The sequence below is a fragment of the Astatotilapia calliptera genome, chromosome 18, assembly GCF_964374335.1.
Source record: "Astatotilapia calliptera chromosome 18, fAstCal68.1, whole genome shotgun sequence".
Classification (NCBI taxonomy): Eukaryota; Metazoa; Chordata; class Actinopteri; order Cichliformes; family Cichlidae; genus Astatotilapia; species Astatotilapia calliptera.
The window spans coordinates 28,520,098-28,536,493 of NC_137439.1; the positions used below are offsets into that span (position 1 = coordinate 28,520,098).

The window sequence follows — 16,396 nt, forward strand, 5'->3', positions numbered from 1 at the left end:
CTCATCCCCTGGTTATTGCACTCTGTGTTGTGTGTAGTGTGACGGACACCACCATGTTGATTTTTTGGACCCAGAGGTGATCATAATTAGGTGGACCAACCAGCAACATATTTGGGCCTGCAGGCACTGCACCTGCCCAAAGTCAAGTCCAAGCCTACAAAAGATACAAAGTCCAAGCCTAAATGGAGAGACGCAGTTACTGTCCCTCCATTTAGGAGGGACAATCAGCCAAGTACTGATTGTAATGTGTGCTCATTGAGGATAATTCTATTGTCTTCTATTGGAATTACACCACTGCACCAAGGGTCATAGATGGGCTGCTAAAAAGTAGTCCTTTATGGGAGGGTTGCAACAGGATCGGCTTCTGATGTAAAAACTTTGAAAGCCCTTTGTAACTATAAGAAACAGCCCAAACTACATTATTGGTAAAAAGGCATTACACTGTTATTGTGACAGCCATTCTGTTACAGTTGCTAACCAACTGCAAATATGAAAAACAAAAGAAATGGAAGAAATAATTAAGCTACTCCTAAAAACTCTTATCATACATGGTCAGTCTATTTGCATCAAGTCAAGGCTCGGGAAAGCAAAACCATTCAATACCTTTCAAAAAGATCTGACTACCTCTACTAAAATGTAAACATTGTCCCAAAAGAATAAAAAATCTGATAATGTCCATACTTCTGCTAACCCTTCTTATACACCCCTCTCTTTGGTGTCTATAGGATATGGATGTAAATGTTGCTGGTGTGGTCTATACATTTAATTTTTTAAATCCACATGGTTGCTAGAGAAGCTGACCCTGTCTTTTAATGTCACCTGCTCTGGGTGAATGGGGGAAAAAATACAACCCGCTGTTAGTTACGGAGAGTTATGAGCATGAAAGCTTCCTGTTCTGCAGAGTGTCAGTCTGGCTAAGCAGTTTGTTTGTGAGTCAAAGCTGTCCTTCTTTTATACAGGCCTTTATAATTAAAATACATAAAGAAAAATACACAGCAAATGAGCAAAATATATTTTCCTTTACAATATAAAGAACTAGTTTATTGGTTTGAATCATTATCCAGCAGTTCCAGCAGGAGGCAAGCTGACTAACAGTTACTGCGTAAAACCGAGGAAAGTCACTGGTGTCAAAGAAATTACAAACAGGCTGGCAGACACAACAGACAGTGCTGGGATCATAATATCAGGCTTTATTTGGACGTCAGGTTTACAGATTTGGTTCATTTAGGCTTGCGTGTTAATCAGTGTGCAATTATCTACTGAATATGCATTTGTGTGTGTAATTTGTGTTTGAAGCATATCTACATGTTTTTATGCCCTGATCAATCTACATTTACAGCATAACATGAAGTAAAAAACACATTCAATACCAAATAAAATGGCTTTGTCCTTGTTTTTCTACTTTAGCACCTTTTAAGTAAATACTGACTTCCTGGAAAAAAGGACTGTGTGTGTGCACACGTCTGTGAGAGAGGGAGGAAAAATGTGTTTCGGCAAACCAAAAATTAATACAAAATAAAGCCTACTGATAAAGTGGTACACATTCAGAAATCACGTACCTCTCCTTTGGGAGGTCTTTGGCTGAAAATATAGATTTGAGATTAAAAGAACAACTGATACAAATGATACTGCATGTCTTTGTGTGTGTGTGTGTGTGTGTGTGTGTGTGTGTGTGTGTGTGTGTGTGTGTGTGTGTGTGTGTGTGTGTGTGTTGGTCCTGCATAGACTGCTTTTGCTTTTGGTAAATTAATTTTCTCCCATAATGACAGGATATGTAGCCCCCTCAGTGCCTTCCATCCAGTAATGATAGTGACCACAGAGGTGTGGTCTGTGAGGGTGTGTTTACATGTACGCTGAAGGAGCTGGTCCTTCTTTCCTCCCATGAATTCTCGTTCTAGCTTTACAGTTCCTTTCTAGCATATCCAGCGGATGAAGCGCTCAAAGAAGGCCGGCTTGTTCAGCATGGCGTAATCATCTCCCCTAAAGATGGCTGACGTGTCTCCGAGCGCCACCTTCTTTAGCACCTCCTCATCAGTGTCGCTTCCCATGGCGATCACCGTGGGAACGCCTTCCGCTCTCTTCATGGCGCTCACACCTTCATCCAGCTGCTCTCTGGCTGTGATGCCATCAGTGATGAACACGAAGGCCACCTCAGCGTTGCGGCGTGACAAGCGACTGTTGCCCTACAAACACAACATAAAACAAATAATAAAGTCGCGTATCATTTGAGCATTTTTTGCTCCATACTTGCGACATTAGTGATGCCAGAAGATTGTCAGTCAATCAGTGAAAACTCCAGGGAGTCAAAAAGACAACCACTAGGACTGCAAAAAAAAACAACACACCAAAATGCCAAAAACTGCAGTACCTCGTCTGGCCACATGAGGCAGGCTCTAAAAGTGAGTCAATCCCCACAGACTCCCTTGTTAAAATGCTGAGCTTTACAACAGAGTTAACAATGCTACAACAGAGTAAAAAACAGTTTTGATCTCTCAAGCTGACTTCACTGACTTCATCCTTCAAAGTCTCTGTGTTTAGGTTAATTTTTAAGTAACACAACAATTTAGACATTAAGCACCTTCAGCCATTTACAGCTAGAAGCAGGTGTTGGCTAGAACACAAGCTGCGTGTCACCTCAAACAGCTGGAGGGAGTGGTCTGGACTTCTCAAATGAAAAAAAAATAAGATGTGTATATTTGTTATACCTTGAACACCAGATTGTTGACAGCATAGATGATAGCGCTGCCCAAAGCAGAGGAAGAATCCATGTAGGTGACGCCTGCTAGTGAATCGGAGATCACTGTGAGGTTATGCGTCAGTGCGAACTCCTCCCTCTGCTCCGAGGGGCTGCCGTACTGTAACAAAGCCAGGCGGGAATTCCTATCGTCATTTTCGCCAGTAGCCAGGACGAGACGGCGAGCCACATTCTCAATGAACTCTTTGGCCCTGCGGTGGTTCTCCAGCCCCATCCTCTCAGAACCATCCAGGAGGAACACCATATCCACTGGCCGCTGAACACAAGCAGCCACAGCAGGCTCTGGAACAGACACACATACATACATAGCAGGGTGTTCGGTGAGCTACAGCTGGAAAACAGATGCTCAAGAGTCAAAGCCCGCAACAACAACAACAACAACAACAAAAATATATATACACATATTAACAACAACATGCTGTAATTCCATGCATGCCAGCTGCAGTCCGGCTCTTTCAGTATTTCTTTGAGTAGCCTTCCCAGATTCTGACCGGCCTTGTCAATAAAGCACTGTTTTAGTTTGCTCGTTGAGTTTATTCTCTTTAGACATTAAAATAAAAATAATATATGAATGTATCCCATTTTACAGGAAACAAAATGAACAACGTGAACAATGTTCACATCAGCAAGTTGCAGTCACAGAGCTAAAACAATAACATGACATTGGATTGAAGCCACTCTGTGGTCCTTTTCTTCAAGTCATCCTACTTTGCAAGCCAAGCCACATGCAAAAAAAATCCCCCCGAAAAACATGCACCAGTCAAGGGCACATCATACAATAGTTCCCTCACAGTCGGTGCCAATTCATTTAACCAAACATTAACATACACCATCCTCTGACTCACATACAGTATGCTGTGAATTGTGTAAAACCAGATATTTTCCACATGCAACAGCCTTTCACCGACGTGATTCATTCACAGGGGAAAAAAACATAAAGGCTGTAACCATGGATACGTGCAAAACAGCAAAAAAAAACCTGTCATCGGAGTGATTCACAGTGAAAATGAGGCTCCATCAACTGTAACCGAATAACAAGAACGGCCCTGTAGACAAATCTGCCTCCAACAAATGCATGACATTCATTTTCCATTTCAATTGAAAATGTTTTGAAATACGTGATCTGTACATATTACTAACAGACATACTCAGGATTACTGTGCTATATCCATAAATGTTTATATTTATATTTATATTCTGAGGCCAGAAGGGATCATGAATCCACATTTTGACTGAAGTCAATTCACACAAAGGGTTCTCTGAAAGCTTAGTAAAAGACCAGCTTCATATCATGCAGTTCAGCCCAGGTGTATATTTCACCTGCATAGTTTAAACAATAAAACAATGCCCACAGTTTGAATAAATTCTATTCTTTGTCCAGCAGTAAGCTTATTAGTCAATGGCATCCATAATGGCGAGGTAGCATGGTTAGCATATTAGCATTAGCAAAGTCCTATGGCTTTCGTTGGGTCCCCCATAATGTCCCCATAGACATATTTGAAGGAGTTGATAAACAGCTGGGTCCACTGCTGCCTGTCCGCTCCTTGGGCGAGTTTGGCTCTCTGGGCTGTGTACGCCATGGTCGCCACACCAATCCCATACTGTTGCTCGCTCAGGCCGCTCAGCAGGCTGGTCACACCCTCCAAAGAGGTGGGGACCAATGAGGGGCTGCCTTCCTCGGCTAGTGGCTTCCAAGGGGGTGGGGCTTGCCCCACAGAGATGCCCCCTCCTGCAACGAGTGGGCGGAATAACATTGTGGGCGTGGTCCCACAAACACGAGGCACCAACAGAGCCAACTGAGATGTCGGAGGTACACTGAGTTGCTTGAAAATTCTTAGATTGAGCCAAAAAATGTAATCGCACCAATACAAAGGAGGTGTAATGATCTCTACTGACCTACTGCTCGCACGGTTTAACAAATTGCAACCAAATCCTAATGCAGTCTAACGGGGCAGTATGCTTCAAAAAGAAGGCAAATCTATTGGTATTTAAGTTGTAAATGGCCACCACTGAAGTGAAATGCAGGGCGATTTGTATAAATAGGTAAAAGTACCTCGATGGAAGAACTTTCAATAAGGCAAAACAAAAAGTAACTTAATTTGAAGCGTAGTATAAATGTTACAGGAATAAGTGAAGCTACAACAGGACACTTAGACTTATACAAAAAATCCTACCTGATTTACAAGGCAGATCAGGGCACACGATGAAAGGATCTAAAACAAAGATAGCGAATATGTCAAACCATGAAGAACAAAACAAGATGGTTAGTCCACTACATGCTGCACAGAATGAATATTTCTGTGTATTTACCTGGGCAGAGCACGGTCTCGATCTTGTCAATGAACTCCTCTGCCACTAGGTCTGCAAAGCGTCTCATTCCCATTACTTTACCATCCCTCTGGCAGGCGATGCTCTTCAGACTCTCATTCTCCTCGATCTGCTCAAACATGTCTCCGATACCAATGGCGCTCACGTCAACGTTGGGATCTCTACTCACATGCATTGGTTCACACAAACACAATCGATGAGATAAAAATGATCCTTTTCACAAAAAATGAATCTCAAACCACAGCCCCAGTAGCACCTGCAGAGGTAGGTGAGCAGATTGTCGTCATCTCTGGGGTCAAAGCGTCCGTCGGTGATGACGACGACAGTGACGTTGGCTTTCGCTCTGCGGCTGTCCCTGATCAGGTTGTCGTAGGCGTACTTCAGAGCAGACGGCGTGAACGTACCTCCTGCGATCCACTCCAAACGCTTTACTGCATCCTGAGCGATGGAGACGACAGTATGAGAGTTGTTTGCCGCGTATTATGTCACATCACCACCATTATTTTTACAAAGGCGCTTCATGTCTGACTACGGCCTTGTTCTATAAAAACAATTATGGTAATATGTGCTGAGGTGAAATTATAGGCTGTAATGACACCCAATGGTTTGTTGAATCCCTTTTTTTTGTCATTTACTGCCTTGGTTTTTTTGAAATGAAACAAGCAAAAGGATGGATGTCGGTAAGAAACTAAGCATTTTACCTTAATTATAGTTATAGAGGTTAAAGTAGCTTGCAGATCAGAAAGGCACTATCCCTAAATTATACCCTGTTTTATTATCTTTTTCATTCTTAGTGGAACCATAAATTACAAAATGAACACTCTGTATTATTAAATAGGACTTAAAACTAGCACATGGGACCATGAATTTGACAGTGAAGTGATTTTCAAGGCTATGAGTCAATAGATAAGTGGATATATTTTCCCATAAACTTTCATAGAGACAGATTTGTTTTTGCAACCAGATGAGTCGCCCCCGTCTGGCCATTAGAAAGAATGCAGGTTTAAGGTACTGCTGTGTTGACATCACTGTTCAGATTCAGAAGTTATTTCCATTTTTTTCAGACACACCCTAATGTAATAAAATAGGATAAAGTTTGCACTGACCACATTCAAGTTCAAATTTAAACTTGTTTACCAAATGTAATCAGCAATTGTAACAAAAACACTATTTTGAGAGAAGCTGGATTACACTTCTTACATTCTTTCTAATGCCAAGCAGGGGGCAGATCGTCTAAGCCTCAATTGTGAAGAGGTCTGGGAAAATCACTCTGCTTTTTTAAAATTTGATTCATAATGTCTGGAAAACACTTTCTTAACTAGTTTAAAATCTCAGTGCTAAGTTTCAAATCTTCCATCCAACGTGTTGTTGGGTTTGTTGATTAAAGCTCTAATGAAAATGAAATAAATGAGGCATATCTCTGGGCGTGGTAGCCTTCTAACTTGCAAATTGCTTCAGTATTAACTTGAAATCCAAGATCTGAGTATGATCCATCCCTGGCCTGGGACATGTGCTTTTAAAAAACTGAAATAGCACTGGCTAAAATGTAAAACTGAAAGCTTTAAAATGAGAGCCCCCAAGTCAATGGGTGACATCACAGTGGCTGATCAACCTGTTATATGCAGTGTATCATCGTTTTTATTCTTTTCTGATTTGTTTATAATAAGAAAAACATCATATGTGGCCAGACACTTGCTTTATGATGGTGAATTCCATCTTCTGCAGCTCAGACACTACTAAGCAACGTACTGAGAGGAACATGTGCAGACTGATCAGCCTAGTTCATTAAAAAAAAACATCTGGTGTAAAGAACAATCTCCTCTCTACTCTAAAAATAAACTGACACATGTGTTTGTGTCCGTCTGTGTGAGACCTTGAAAGCAGCCAATGAATCAATCTTGGGGTCGTTGAGCCGGATGGCCTGGAAGGTTCCACTGTGACTGTACTGAACCACTCCCACCCTAGTGCCTGGAAACAAGCGTGGCTATCTTATTAACAGGTGTAATTGGGAGTTATCTTGTAAAAATGTGAACTTAAAGCCTGACAGCTGTATCTACCTGTGTCTGACAGAGGGTCTTTGGCAAATGACCCCAGTCTGCTGATGGTGTTGATGACAAAGTTCTTCTCCAGGGTGAAGTTGGTGAGACCCACGGACTCTGAGCTGTCGATAACAAACACGATGTCCAGCGGTCCGCAACGTTTCTCACAGTCTAGAGATGAAAACGCAGCACGCTGTGAAGGTCTGACAATCTGACAGAGCACTTTGATGTCATGAATGTTTAGAGAGAGGCAAACAAACTCACCACAGCAGCCACACGTCTCTCTGATGTAGTTCATGACGTCACATTCCTGCAGGAAAAGACAGGAAACATCATTAAATCATCATCATGTGTTTGTGCTGACATAATAAAAGTGTAGTTGGTTGCAATATTCTCACAGTGAGGCCGGGATCCCCCTCAGGGCCGGGATCTCCCTGCAAAAAGACAATGCGAAATATCACACTGCGAATGCAACTACATTATGGATCTGTCTGTTTGTTTTTTGTGTACTCACATCACGCCCAGCTTCTCCTTTTGGGCCTCTTGATCCAGGTTCACCCTGGGACCCTGGCTCGCCCTGTTGGAAGGAAATAAATCACACAGCTTTCCTTTGAGCGAAAGAGAAACTTCAAACTTCATCCAAGGTGCTACTTACTGGTTGTCCTGGAGTTCCTTTAAGTCCAGGTTCACCCTTTTGACCACAGTCACCTCTGGTGCCACGAGGTCCACGCTTACCCTTGTCTCCTCTGTCACCCTGCGTATTATCGGGGAAAATTTCATCACCTGGCCATGTCAGGCAGAAACTATAAGCAGTGTTAACGCATTGATTCTAAGTTACCGGTTCTCCTCTTGATCCCGTATAGCTAAAGCCAGCTCTTCCATTGTCTCCCTGAGTAGCGATAAAACAAAGAGTTAAAACAAGGAACTGCAGCTATGAAGACAGCTACCACAGAAACAAACGTGGAGAGTCTAACCTTTGGTCCGAGGTTTCCAGGCTCTCCTCTAGGTCCAGCATCACCAGGGTCACCTCTGCTGCCCTAAAATACAAGCAGAGTAAATGGAGAGTGGATTAACATATATGTCTTTAAGGGACTTTTAAATATAGTTCTCAAATGTGACTTTTAACCCACGGTTCTTCCTTTCTCTCCTGGTGGGCCTGCTGGTCCCCTAGGTCCTGGCAAGCCAACATCACCCTGTTCAGAACAAAGAAAAGTGCACATGTAACAAACTCAAGTAGATTAAAGAGCTCAAGACTGTATAGTGTTCAATGACAATGAATCAATGAATGTGACACCGCAGTTCATATTACCTTTGCCCCATCGCTTCCTGTTTCACCGGGAAGGCCCCTCTGGCCCTCAGGCCCACTTTCACCCTGAAACACAGTAAAAAACGCCCTTCAGCCTCCCAGTGGTGGAATAATAAAACCGATTTAAGAGACAAATCATTTGAGGATATGCGAATAATTCATCACGTAGGTGATGTAAAAGTTACAAAAGGTCCCAAAAGTTAGTGGGACCTCAGACGATAACACCAACCACAGCGCTGTCCTGGATGATTTAGTAGATGTCAGTGTGACATGTAAAAAATATTTACAAAAAAGTCTTGTAAAAATCTTGGAGCCTTTACTGACTGATTGGACTGTCATTTCTGAGGAAACTCTTTTTTCTTAGTCTATCCTTTTCCTTGTTGGCGCAGGTCAGATGCTTATTTGTAAGCAAAAAAACCTCTCAGTTAAGTTGTTGACTGGTCTAAAAGGCTGATTGGTGAGCCACAGCTGAGGCCAGACAGTTCCAGCGGTCGGCTGCTTCGATCTTACTTTGACCACTCGCATCCTTTGCATACTGACTTTGAGTTTCTTCCTTCTTGATGAAGGCTGGCAGTGTTCAAAGTACAAAACAGCATTCATTTCTTTTGCTTATCTGTTGTTTTATGTTTTGCATGTGTATGTTGATGAGTTGCTCACCTACTGTAGACCAAACCACCTGAACCTGACATTTACGATTTGTGTCAGTGTGTACATAAAGACATACCTTCTCTCCCTTAGTGCCTGGAGGCCCTTGTGAACCCTTTGGACCATAGTCTCCTCTTCTACCCTACAAACAAAAAAAGGCATGGCAGCTGTGATGCCACATAAAGACAAAGCTCGCAGGAGAACGACTGTTGGCAAATGAAATAGGTGTTCTCACCTTCTCGCCTTGAACACCCGGGACTCCAGAGGTTCCCTAAAAACACACAACACAGCAATCAGCGCCTTGAAGCAGGTGAATGAGTGTGACTTTGTTATTTATGTGGGGATGCATCTTACAGTGTTTCCTTTCGCTCCAGGAATACCAGGTGATCCAGGACTTCCCCTCTCTCCCTGCAGATGAAACACCAGAGTTTAGTCTATCACCTCCAACACTGATCATACTAATGTGACTTCCATGCTGCTATTCTGTCTGTTTGCTGGTACAGAATTTACCTTTGGTCCACGATCTCCGTCTGGGCCAGGCGGACCAGATCTTCCAGGGCGCCCAGGATCTCCCTAAAGACAATTAAGCAGACTTTCATCACCTCTTGAACAAATTATAGATTTTTTAATTTTATTATTTTTACAGCAGGAGCGACCATCTACCTTGTCTCCATCAGATCCGGGAGGACCACGTTCACCGACATCTCCAGGGTGACCGTCAGGACCCTGCAAACCATCAAAAAACAGACCATAAATAGATAGCATGTAATAATAGTTTTGAATAGTAATCAGTGACGTGACATACCCTGTCGCCTGGGTCTCCTTTGCAGCCTGGAGCGCCGATTCGCCCAATTTTACCCTAAAGACAACGACAAATACATCAGAAAAGCATCCCATGATCAAAAACTGGGAGCGTCATTTCAAAATAAGAGCATTTAAGGAAAGACTGCTTGAGTCCTACCTTCTGCCCATCTGTCCCGTTGCGTCCTGGGATGCCAGCCACACCCTAATGAGAACAAAGAGGAAACAGTTAGATGAGAAAAGCAAATCACCTTCCAGCATTAATGATTATTTAGAGATGACGTTAGATTAGACATACCTTTTTCCCCTGAGTTCCAATCTCTCCCTGTAGTCAGACAAAAGTCAGTAGTCATTTTATGTATAAGAAACACAGACGTTACTTTCATTCATTTTCAAACATCTCCATAGCCCATTCATAGTTGAAAAAATCCAAAAGCCACACCTTCTCGCCTTTTAGACCTGCTTCTCCCTACAGAGACGGGACAAAGAAAACCATGTGTCATTATAAAGCCTAAATCAATGTTAAGAGTTGCACTGATGAAGATGATGGGTAGGCGAAAGTGTGGCTTCTTACTTTGATACCGGGCTGACCGATTGGACCTTCGATACCGGGGTCTCCTGGGCGACCTCTTTCTCCTTTTATTCCTGGCTCGCCATTGTCTCCTTTAGCTCCCTGCAGTCATCGAGTTCAGACGAGAAAACATTTGTGAGGATCAAAGTCACATAGGTGAAAGTGCTCTAAGCATGAGTGTTTGTGTGTGTGTTAAACTCACTTTTTGTCCCCTGTGGCCTTTTGGACCAGGAGGCCCTTTTGTCTCCAGACAGGACACATTGTAACACTGCGGTTCACAAGACACAAGGAGAGACAGTCAGTGAAGATAAAGGAAGGCAGCTCATAAACTGATCCTCTTCTGATTCTCAGGTGTGTCTTACCTCTACATATGCCAGATGTTTCTGTGAAGACAAAGGACACAAAACATTAGCAGTAGCTGTCAGTAGCTGTGACTGTTTATGCGTGTGTGTTTGGAAGTTACCATTGTCTTGATGATTCGATCAATAGTTGGGGTATCTATCGTGACTCTGTTCTGGCTGAAGTTCACAGCTGCATATTCATTCCTGTAGAGGGACACTGGAGAGCTGGCGATGTCCCTCAGCCCAGTCTCCTCTATGTTATTCGATGCTGCCACAGCAAAGATATGGATGCCCTTGTCACGAGCCTCCTCTGCTGCCACCTTAATACCCCCACACGGGTTTCCAGTCACATGACCATCAGTGATGACAACAGCAAATCGGAGGGCCCTGGGGTATGAGGGTGAGCTCTGTATCTCCTTTGCCATTTCTCTGAGGGCACAATCGATGTAGGTCCCTTTACCCAAATACCTGATTCCCCTCACACCCTGGAAACATAGAAAATCAGAGGCGTTATCATGAAGGATGAGTTACAAAATTTGTGTTATTTTATGTTATTTACAGCAGAAACATTAAAGGAGAAGCCTGATAGGATGAGGCTTAAAACCTTCCTGTTTTAAATGTTTACAGTTAACGCTGGATCAGGTGACCGTGAATCCTTGCTTAGTTATGCTGCATTCGTCCGAGGCTGCTGGGGGCTTCCCATGATGCACTGAATGCTTCTTCTTCATTCACTTATTTTCCCTCACTATGTGTTTATACACCACTCTGCATTTAATCATTAGTTATTATTATTAGTCGACTCTCTTCCACAATGTGGTTTTTGTCTTGCCTACCTCCCCTCAGCCCCAGACAGGGAGGGCAGACGGCTGTGCTCCCCTGAGCCTGGTACTGCTGGAGATTTCTTCCTGTTAAAAGGGAGTTTTTCCTTCCCAGATGCTTTAGAATAATACAGATTCTCTGTATTATTGTAGGGTCTTTACCTTACAATATAAAGCCCAATGAGGTAACAGTTGTTTTGATTTGGTGCTAATACATAAAATGAACTTGAGCTGAATTGATCCGTCTCTGTGCCAATTAGGCCAGCTGGCTATTGGACAAAAAGTGAACAGGTGTATTTGAAAGACTAAAGGTTTTTGAGATGTGCGTCACTCACTGTGATGAAATCATTCTTGGATGCAAACCGACTGAAAACACTTTGTGTCTGGGAGAAGTGCAGTCCACCGATTTTCCAGGTGATCCGCACGACACCCCTGAGCTCTTCATCATCCAAACGCTGTGCAAACCGCTCCGTGAATATCTACAGCATCAACAACATTACACAACACGGCTGTTACTTTTACTAAATCCAACAATAGGGATCGTTTTAAGCCACAGAGTTGTAAATAAATGAGCAACCTTGATACTCTCCACAAGTGCTCCAGGAGGCGGCTCCTGCAGGGCAATAGTCTCCGACGTGTCTATGGTGAAATACACGTCTATGGGACATTCGTTTTTTTCTAGAAGGGAAAAGATGAGAACACAAAAACACAAACTTAAACCTTCCTTCCTGTTACATCACAGAGTACTTGAATCAGACAAATGTTCCATGTTGTGTTAGTGAAACTGTGGCTGTTCAGTTTTGTCGTGCTCACTGCTGCAATCGGTTTTCTCGGCACGAGTCAGGGCTCCAAAGAGAAGAGCGAACAGGACGAACTCTAACCCCACCATCTTCTTCTTCTCCTGTCACGGCACATTGAAACACACTTTTCAGTTATTGCAGTTGGGAAATGAATTCGGCAACTGCAGGATAAAACAGCAAAGAAAGGCAAAGACATGCATGATGAGATTATTAAGATGAAAAAAAGAAATGATGAGAGAATAGCCTTTAATATATAAAACATTATAAAAAACCCTGAAAATGCACGCTTCACTATATGAATTTTTTGTATCTAGAGTGCTTTTTTCCTGCTTAAAACTGAACTTATTTTTTTTTTCATTTTCTTCATCTGACATCAGTGTCAAACAAACACATGCAGGGACTGTTGTACAGTGAACAAAATGGCTGCCGTGCAGTTATGTAAGAGGTTTGAAAGCATCACATGAGTCAAACTTGTTTTGTGTGTGTCCAAAGACAGAAAAGAAAAGAAAAGCTAAAAAATGTAATAACTGTATGACTGTATGACTGTGTCGCTGTAGAAACTTAACCCGCTGCTAAACTACAACCAGATTCCATCAAAGTTCAATGAGAACAACAAAACTTGTGCAGGAGTGAAGTAGTTCAGTTCAAGCTCAAAGCTACGAGGTATTGACCTGATTATATTCTCAAAACAAAAAGCATGAAACCTCAGCCGTGTTCCTGAACATCAGGGTCAGCCTATGGCTGCATCTGGAGACCAGAAAACAGGTTGTTGATTGGATAAAAAGAAAGGCACACATTTTTATCACAAACCAAATTCTTTCAAAGGTCTCACTCTACTGCCATCAACAGGATTTCTCCACTCTCACATAAAGCCAAAGCTGTCACAGCAAGGTTAACTCATTGAGGGCAGGCTCGGTGACCTTATTTGCATCACACACTTTACAGCTTTGACGGGACATGTCTCTGCCATTCAAAACAAATGTACAGAAACCAGTTGCACATTGGGCCTTGTGGGAGCTCTTATGATCTGGGCAGAAGCAAAATGAAAGAAGCTAAGAACTCTATTGCCCATCACTCCATTTAAACTAGGAACTCCAGCTAAAATAATGTCTACAAGAGCACAGTATGAAAAAACGCACACTAACGGCGCAAAACAGGAGAAAACAGCTTCCGTCTGAGAACAAAGAACTTTCAACACAATTTCCAATACTACATGTGTCATTCATATATGTCACTCTACACAGCTCAGCTGTTCTGCCGGTGGAGCTCGTATCTGTGAAACAAAATGATTTTTCCCCCACCAGCGCTGCTGAGTGAGTTTTCATACAGGCCTACATTTTATTTTAATGCTGGAATATCAGCCAGAACCTCGTCAGCGACGCGCTTTGCTGCGGGTCCCTCTAGCGGACAAAAGGCTGTGAGCTGCGCAGGAGTCCTGCAGCTTCTGCAGATGTTCCTACTCCTCTTCCACTGCCCGGGCCACGAGCGAGTGGGAGCTCTCACAGCTTTAGAGCTCAGAGCGGGTGAATATCGTGCAAAAAACCCAAAGAAATATACAATCCACTCTCTGATATTTTTATTTGTTTGTTTAACGTTTGTGAGTTCTCAGAGAAGGTTGACGCTCTGAGAACTCACAAACTTCTCGCCTGAGAGCTAGAGTTCACACAACAGTTTTCGTCGGCTGAGAAAACACCGTCATTTCAGCTCATAGGACTAAATTACAAGACACAGAAGGAGAGAAGAGGGAGACAGGCAGGTTCACGAGAGAGACACGGGGGGAGAGAGCGAGAGCGAAACAGAGAAGCAAAAAGAGTCTGTGCGTAAAAGTGCAGCTTACCCAAACTCTATACAACTTCAGAACTTCGTCAGCAGCTTATCTTTTGATTATCTCCTCATCTCCACAGGGGGGGGGGGGAGCCGAGAGAACGAGTGATACAGGAAGAGAGAGTGGGAAATGACACCCTGGATGCGCGTTTGCTTCCCGCAGAAGAACCGTCCGTTCGTCCGCCTGTCCCGGTCCAACCCCAGCTACGAGCTCTTGAGCCCTCCTCCTCCTCCCAGCTCAGCTCAGTGCGCAACGCCGTCCGCTTGGAGGCGCCGTGGCTTCGCTGGAACCCGTGTGTGTGCGCGTGCGTGTACCAAGTGCCTGCCGTGCCAACAGGTGGTCGTTTGCCAGAAAGTGATCGCCAGTGTTTATATGTGCTCTTTAGTTCTAATGTATTTACTTATCCTGATATAAAGTCTGCAGTCAACGTGTATTTATGAAGAACTCATATATAAAATAAAGAAATGACCTGATATGGAAATATTCTTATGATTCTGCATTATCATACAAGCTCCGTGTTCTACATCTTTGGCCACTTAAACTAATTAAATTCTCTTTATAGAAGTGTGATGTTATATTTGGGCTGATCAATCTTCTGTCTTGTCATATGAATATTCTTCTGGCTCAAAATGACTTGATATCATTGATGAGAGATATATTTCTGATATGCTTGACAGATTATAGGCCAACAAGTCATTTACAGCATTCAATTTTTCCCCCCAAGCACCACTAATTTGGGATGCCAAGACTTGTTTCTGTCTTAAACGCCACAGTTTTTTTTTTATCATTGCCATTCCACAGAACACATGGTGAAAACCTTAGGACTCGCTGAGCTTTCAGGTCCTCGAGCTAAAGCATTTAGGAGGTATTCACAGTTGATCTCAGACATGTGGCAGGTCAGAATGAAATAAAACAGGATAAAGAGCAGACTCACCCCCCTCCATACTCCTAACCCACCGTCTTGCCTGTTCCTGGTGATATGCTTGCAATTAGTAGGCCAAGCTCTGTAGTTTATACCTGGTGTAAACACAGGCAGCCTGTGCATGACTCTGCGCACATGTTTACATATTTTGAGGGACTTAAAGCGAACTATTTACCTACTTGTATGTGTTAACGTAGTGGGAGTTCTCCCCTTTTTTAGGGGATTTACCCTGTCTGTGCACATCTGCACAAACAGATTTATAGTGTGAATGGAAAGCATGTCTTAATTTATGTTATCATTGCAGATTATGCTGCTGGAGCTGCCTTTGCAGTGAAGACTAACACTGCCACTAATGTGTAATCCAGCGCAGAACACAGGAGGCAAATCAGGAACAGAGTTGTACATCCTTTACATGGCAGAGCCAACAATGTGGAAATGAAGCGGTCATGTGGATTAACTCACTGTGGAAGGAAGATGCTGTAAAAAATAAAAATGAAAATCTGGAGTTTTATTTTGAAGCTGTACCAAGGATCAACATAAAATACCTTGTCAAGCTTTAGACGAAGCGACACGAATGAACACGTAACGAATCTGTGAAAGGACATTTTTGAAGACGTTGCTCTTAACTTTACCTCGCTTACAGAGGTGTCTGGAGGTGAGGCAGGAATCAGCATTCTGCCGTGTGGGAAGATGAGAAGAAGTGCTGAGACAGAAAAGAGAATGACGAGGAAGAGAAGGCCAGTTGCTGACCAGAGTTATTACTATGTGAAGCTCTTCTCTCTGGATGGGGAAGGGTTTTTCCTTAAAAAGAGAAGAGTGGAGCAATGTGTGTGTGTGTGTGTGATGGAGAGATGGGGGTGTTCTGGTCTCTCTTAAAACTGGGTGACTCATAGGATAGGAATGACCTTCCTCCCGAATAAGAGTAAACCAGTCTCTGCTTCTCTGTGTCTCTCTGACACACACACACACACACATTAATTTTTGTCACATGGACTGAAAGAGAGTTCTGTAGAGGGATTACTGTAGAAGAAAAGTGTCTAGAAAACTATCATACTCAGACACTGCTGCAGCTTATTTTCTCACAGTTCCATGGAAAAGGTCACAAGGAACAATTTATTTGTGCCTGTTGCAAACAACTGCAAATGCACATGAAGGGCAACATGGGCAGGGGGGGAAATAAAAATGTTAAGAGCTGTGCAGTGAAAAAGCAGACAAACATTTTTGCTGTCTGTAATGAGCGCAGAA

At 43.0% G+C, this 16,396-nt stretch overlaps 1 protein-coding gene across 3 annotated transcripts; it reads right to left on the bottom strand.

Moving 5' to 3' along the window:
* Positions 1-1,170: 1,170 nt before the first annotated feature.
* Positions 1,171-14,483, bottom strand: col6a2 (collagen, type VI, alpha 2). 3 transcript variants are annotated; one of them, XM_026149912.2, is made up of 33 exons: positions 14,242-14,436; positions 13,076-13,151; positions 12,418-12,505; positions 12,182-12,282; positions 11,940-12,083; positions 10,909-11,271; positions 10,808-10,828; positions 10,648-10,713; positions 10,449-10,547; positions 10,317-10,343; positions 10,173-10,199; positions 10,035-10,079; positions 9,879-9,932; positions 9,737-9,799; positions 9,584-9,646; positions 9,428-9,481; positions 9,309-9,344; positions 9,153-9,215; positions 8,432-8,494; positions 8,253-8,315; positions 8,097-8,159; positions 7,961-8,011; positions 7,778-7,876; positions 7,637-7,699; positions 7,521-7,556; positions 7,387-7,432; positions 7,141-7,293; positions 6,957-7,051; positions 5,340-5,521; positions 5,066-5,244; positions 4,930-4,968; positions 2,706-3,037; positions 1,171-2,183 (listed from the first exon to the last, which is right to left on the bottom strand). In XM_026149912.2, the coding sequence occupies exons 3-33, from the start codon at positions 12,491-12,493 to the stop codon at positions 1,914-1,916; spliced, it is 3,036 nt and encodes a 1,011-aa protein (XP_026005697.2). In that variant the 5' UTR covers positions 12,494-12,505; positions 13,076-13,151; positions 14,242-14,436; the 3' UTR covers positions 1,171-1,913. The 3 variants fall into 3 exon arrangements, with proteins under 3 accessions (XP_026005697.2, XP_026005696.2, XP_026005698.2); XM_026149911.2 differs by lacking the exon at positions 13,076-13,151 and having other exon boundaries at positions 14,242-14,483; XM_026149913.2 differs by lacking the exons at positions 1,171-2,183; positions 2,706-3,037; positions 13,076-13,151 and adding an exon at positions 3,269-4,484 and having other exon boundaries at positions 14,242-14,483.
* Positions 14,484-16,396: the final 1,913 nt, after the last annotated feature.